The 6000-nt window shown below is 43.3% G+C and overlaps 1 protein-coding gene across 1 annotated transcript in view; it reads left to right on the top strand.

Moving 5' to 3' along the window:
- The first annotated feature begins 674 nt into the window (after positions 1 to 674).
- Positions 675 to 6000, top strand: part of LOC138837146 (serine incorporator 5) — a 55788-nt gene continuing 50462 nt past the window's right edge. The window contains exons 1-2 of the mRNA XM_070035944.1: positions 675 to 695; positions 3230 to 3397. Of these exons, the coding sequence (XP_069892045.1) occupies positions 675 to 695; positions 3230 to 3397 (189 nt within the window). The remainder of the gene's footprint in view (positions 696 to 3229; positions 3398 to 6000) is intronic.

Genomic DNA, 6000 nt, shown 5'->3' with positions numbered 1-6000 from the left:
CTTTAAAGTTTTCACCACCTTTTCGTAGCTCCATAATGGGACCAAGCTTTTACTTTGGGAGGACACTTAAGATCTAAGCAATGTGCTCTGCTTCTTAAATATTTTCTATTCCTAAGTAGGATATCACATTTAAAATTGAAATATAGTAAGAAAAGTTACCTGTGGCCTTGGCTTAAGAGTAACCAGTGAAGGAAGATAATTGGGAAAAGTTTGAGGAGGCCGAGGAAGGACAGCCCAAAGAGTCAAGCCAGCTGGGGAGAATGTGTATTTGAGAGAAAGTTGGGCATGTGAATCTGAAAAGATAAATAAAATTGGAGATTAAAAATATGTATGAATGAATTACAAGGAGGATTTAGCCTGTACAAATACAAGCAGTAGTTTAGGATTTCATATGTGTGATCCTTTGGTTCAGCCTGAGTAAAATTTATTTTACAAAGCAGTGGCCTAGTCTTAGAAATCAGGAGCCGTCCTTTGAGCCATGCACGGTGGTTCATGCCTGTAATTCCAGCTGTTGGAGAAACTAAGACCTGAAGGATTACTTTGAGGCTAGCCTGGGCAAAATGTTTTCAAGATATCAAATCAACTAAAAATTTAAAACTGTGGGGCATAGTGACTCATGACTGTCAAATCAGCTATGTGGGAAGCAATACGTAGAATCACAGTTTTAGGCAAAAATGCAAGACATTATTCAAAAGGTAACTAAAGCATCAGGAACTGATGGCTCAGACCTATAATCCTACCTACTCAGGAGTCTGAGAGCTGAGGATTGTGATTTGAAGCCAGCTTGTGCTAGAAAGTTCATGAGATTCATTTCTAGCTAACCATTAAAAAGCTGCAACGGGAGCTTTGGTTCAAGTGATAGCACATTAGCCTTGAGCAACAAATAAACAAACAAAAAGCTCAGCAGTACCCAGAACCTGAGTTCAAGCCCTAGGACAGGCAAGAAAAAAAAAAAAGACAAGCCTAAAGCAAAAAGTGCTAGTGTGTGGCTCAGGTGGTAGAGTACCTGCGTAGAAAGTTTGAGGCCCTGAGTTCAAACTTAAAAAAAAAAAAGTGGCTTGTATTACTGATGTAAACGAGAGGGAAGACGTTAGCAAACTCTGAGGTAGAAAATTAATACTGAACGACAAAGGGCTCAAATGGTGGCTGTTTCATGAAATGAATAAGACAGCTTGGGAAATGACAAGATTTCTAAACCTTACAGCATTATAATTTGTTATCTTACCTGTAAACCTATAATATAGTCTCATTACATGTTATATTTATAATGTAGTATTTTAACCAATGCTTGTTTTGAAGCTTTGCAAAGGCCCTAACTTTGATGTAAATTCTTATTAAGAAATTGAACTGTATGACTTCAGTTTGCTATGGAATATAGTGTTAGTCCACCCAGATTTGGTTGTAATGACAACCAGGATAATCCCTTGTGAAATTCCTTAATGGTTACTGTAGGTCCTTCCCACACAGCATGTATATCAAGTGAGAACATCTAAGGAGAGTCCAGGAGACTGTAAGCCTAAGTCCTTTTACCATCTCTGCTTTATAAATGAGGAGACAGAGACTTAAAAGGATTAATAACTTACTCAGTGGTAGGTAGCAAGCTTGGGTACAGACTTGACAGTGTAACTTTGTGCCTTAGCTGCTAATCCTATGATCTACTGTGTTATACTGTATTAAAGACCTAGTTTTCCCCAAATAAGAGGTGAATATAGTGATAGTTGTGCATCAGGAGTTCTGTGACTCTGCTGGGCCCATGCCCCACTGACCAGCCTAGGAAGCTTACCCTTAGAGACATGAGGTTTTGATAAATAGTGTGTTTTGGGCTTCAGGTTGCAGACTTCCATTGTGTCCTCTAAAGATGAAGAACTATGTAAAGCCCTGGCCATCCCAGCATGTTTTGAGGCTCATACAGTTTTGTTTTTGTTGTTGTTATAGTTGGCGGCTCAATTTTATCAGGTCCTGTTCTTGAGTCCAATTCCTTGTTTTTCTTGTTCTTCTTCCCTTTGTCATTTGTCAAGTTCTTTCCTTCTTTTCTTCCTGTTAGCCATTCCCAGAAATCTTTTTTTTGGCTGAAGAGCAATGATTGTGGTACTTCTAATGAATTGTGCCTTTCCTGTTTATTATTGGCCATCTCCCAAGCCATTAAGTGCTCATTAAAGACCAGTTCTGGAAAGCTATGTCATCACTCTCTAAACTCCTCTGTGTGCCCTGTGGTCAGGGTGCCTAGAAGGATCGTCAGCTTGTGTATTGAAAGGTTGGCTTGCCTAAGGCTGGGGTGAATGTCTATAAAGTAATAGCTTAGTACATGATGTCAGCTTGTTCTTCTAAAGTTTAATGCAACTCTATACTACCTTAAGGAAGACCACACAAGTAAAGGTCCTAGTGCCCTGACTTCACATGCCAGTTTTAGTCTGGACTTTCCCATTCCTCTCTGGGTGGAGATAAATCTGGGGGCTCCCATTGTACTTTCCTTGAGTTTAGTGTTGCAGGAATAGCTCAGTAAAACTCAAGAAAGCTCTTTACTTACATTTACCTGTCTATTATAAAAGATATAAATATAAATATATAAATGAACAGCCTGTTAAAGGGGTCCATAGGCTGAGGTTCAGAAGTGTTAGAAGCTCAGGAGCATCCATTCCCAGGGGCATGTATATACCGCTCAGTAGCTTGGGAACTATGAATCACGGGGGAAGGGGGCTAAATGTTCCAACCCTTCAAGTCACACAGCTGATTTCCTGGGACAACCAGCCCTCATCCCCATGTGACCTGGGGAAGTCATCAAAGGTCATCATTAGCATAAACTCAAATGTGGTTTAAAGGGGTTCATTATAAATAACAAAACCCTTTGGGAGTATAAGAGGAGGCACAAAAATAGAGGGACAAAGGACAAACAAATGCAGCAATGGTACTCCTTGGCCACTGTGTTAAAAATGAACTATGTAACTTGTGGGTGGGGATGGGAAGGAAAAACTGGGAGAAAGCAAGGGAAATGGTGACATTGTCCAAAAAGAAATGTTCACTTTACCTGACTTATGTAACTGTAACTCCTCCATACATGGCCTATATAATAACCAAAAAATAATAATAAAAATGTGAAATACCACTTTCCATGGAAAAATCCAGTGGCTTTAGAAACTTTAGTGCTAAGAACCTGGCATAAAGACCAAATAAGCATTTCTTGCTAAGTCACAATACCACACTCTGAGAGTATGTTTGTGTCCTTTTCTAGTTGGCCTGCTGCTGTGGGTCTGCTGGCTGCTCCCTCTGCTGCGGTTGCTGCCCCAAGGTCCGACAGTCCAGGACGACCCGCTTCATGTACGCACTCTACTTCATCCTGGTGGTCTGCCTCTGTTGCATGATGATGTCGCCCAGCGTGGCCAAGCAGGTGAAGGAGCACGTAAGTTTGCCTCTTCTCTGTTCTTCCTATTGCTGATGTTTGATGAGTGTGTGGAAAATGTGAGTTACAGGACAGAGTTCCATGCCGCCATGCTTTGAGGAATACTTATTCTCTCTGAAATTTCCTGAAGCCTCTCTATTACTTTCTGGCCAAGCAGGTAAGCCATTCAAACTTTGATCTTTAGTAGTGATCTGGAGGCAGTCTGATGCTGTTGGTAGGGAATGTGTGTGTCAGAGGGCTGTGGGTTTTGTCTTTGCTGTGTTTATAGTTGTTCTGATGAACTGTACAGACTTTGTTTATACACCAGTACATTTTTCCTTCATCATAAGAATGTCTGCCAGTATTCAAGTAGCAGCTGTTAGAAACAATTTGCCCATTTTGGAAAGGATGATACAAGTTAGTTTGGAGAGAGGTCTGTCTCAAGGGGTAATTGTAGATTTTTACACATTTCTTGGGCAGTGTGTACAAATACATGATACTCATGGAAACAGACAGAGAATCTTTTCCTGTAATTTCCTCTCTTCTTTTAGAATACTCCTCTTGATCAGATTAGGGGTGTGTGTGTGTGTGTGTGTGTACATGTGTGTGCAGTGTGTACAAATACATGATACTCATGGAAACAGACAGAGAATCTTTTCCTGGAATTTCCTCTCTTCTTTTAAGATTAGGTGTGTGTGTGTGTGTGTGTGTGTGTGTGTGTGTGTGTGTGTGTGTGTGTGTGTGTGTGTGTGTGTGTGTGTGTGTGTGTGTGTGTGTGTGTGTGTGTGTGGAAACAGACAGAGAATCTTTTCCTGGAATTTCCTCTCTTCTTTTAAGATTAGGTGTGTGTGTGTGTGTGTGTGTGTGTGTGTGTGTGTGTGTGTGTGTGTGTGTGTGTGTGTGTGTGTGTGTGTGTGTGTTGGTCTTGAAGAAGTCCAATAATATCATTCCTTTTTCTTCTCTATTCTGAATAGAAACTAACATGGGAGCAAGGAGATGACAAACCTCACAGCCATTCCTTGTAAAGTGATGTGAGACAATGTGGCTGTGTCTGCAGTGAGGTGGTCCTCCTCTTCCTGACTTTCCAGACTGGGCACTGTCAGCATAAAGCATGGCAGACTATCTGCCTGGGCACCCATTGATGGGGAAGAGAACAGCAGCAGCAGCAGCAGCATTCTGATGAAGACAGCTCTCATCCCAGGGAACTTGAGAGGAGAACCTAGCTATTCAAGCCCCACCTCCCTTAGAGAATTACCACTTATCCCTCTACCCTCCCAAGCAGTAAGGATCGAGCAGTAAGGAGATGGAGAGAAGCCAGGAGCAGGCCCTAATGATACTGTGCTTCCCCTTGGTGAAGAACTGCTCCTGGGAAGACCATCTCCCCCACCCGGTGCTGACATTATGACTGTGTTAAATATGTTCAAGTGCCTCTCCTCTCCTCTCCTCTCCTCTCCTCTCCTCTCCTCTCCTCTCCTCTCCTCTCCTCTCCTCTCCTCTCCTCTCCTCTCCTCTCCTCTCCTCTCCTCTCCTCTCCTCTCCTCTCCTCTCCTCTCCTCTCCTCTCCTCTCCTCTCCTCTCCTCTCCTCTCCTCTCCTCTCCTCTCCTCTCCTCTCCTCTCCTCTCCTCTCCTCTCCTCTCCTCTCCTCTCCTCTCCTCTCCTCTCCTCTCCTCTCCTCTCCTCTCCTCTCCTCTCCTCTCCTCTCCTCTCCTCTCCTCTCCTCTCCTCTCCTCTCCTCTCCTCTCCTCTCCTCTCCTCTCCTCTCCTCTCCTCCTCTCTCCTCTCTCCTCTCTCCTCTCCTCTCTTCCCTTCTCCACCCCTCCCCTCCCCTCCCCTCCCCCTTTTTCTTTCTTTCTTTCTTCCTTCTTTTTTCTTCTTTCTTTTCTTCTTCCTCCCTCCCGCCCTCCTTCCTTCCTGTCTTCCTCTTTCTTTTGCTCTGGTACCTCATGCATGGTATGCAAACACTATTGCTGCACTACATCCACGGCCCCAAATAAGCATTTTCTTAGAATTGAGTGGTATATTCCTTGCCCATTAGTTACAGTAAGCTCTTTGAAGCTTATTCCTGAGTAGTAGATTTATAATGGTCTTGAATGTCATGGAAACTACTGTCAGTAACTCAGTAACTTTGGATTGTCTGCTTATATTCAGGAAGGTGCTAGAGTCAGAACTATAGTGTATCTAGTATGACAGTTATCACTCAAAAGAGATGTTGACTCTCCAGAGGCCTCAAATAGGTGGAAGTTATTAGTGCCACAAGAACGGTAGATGCCATTCTTTTCTTTTTTTTTTTCCCGGTTGGTCGTGGGGCTTGAACTCTGGGCTTGGGCACTGTCCCTGTGCTCTTCAGCTCAAGGAAGGTGCTCTACCACTTAAGCCATAGCACCACTTCCGGTTTTCTAGTGGTTAATTGGAGATAAGAGTCTCACAGACTTCCCTGCTCAGGCTGGCTTTGAACTGTGATCCTCAGGTATCAGCCTCCTGTGTAGCTAGGATTACAGGCGTCCAGCCCCCGGCTTGATAGATGCCATTCTGTAGCACATCAGAAATAGGAGACCGAGGACTTTTCTGCCTCATGAGCCTTTGCCAGCTTTGCTCTGTATTCAATTGTTGGGCTCCCATTCCC

This window comes from Dipodomys merriami, unplaced genomic scaffold (assembly GCF_024711535.1).
Source record: "Dipodomys merriami isolate MVZ:Mamm:240054 unplaced genomic scaffold, mDipMer1.0.p SCAF_263, whole genome shotgun sequence".
Lineage (NCBI taxonomy): Eukaryota > Metazoa > Chordata > Mammalia > Rodentia > Heteromyidae > Dipodomys > Dipodomys merriami.
Note: the sequence above shows the minus strand (reverse complement) of the source record. Positions and strands in the feature narration are given on the sequence as shown.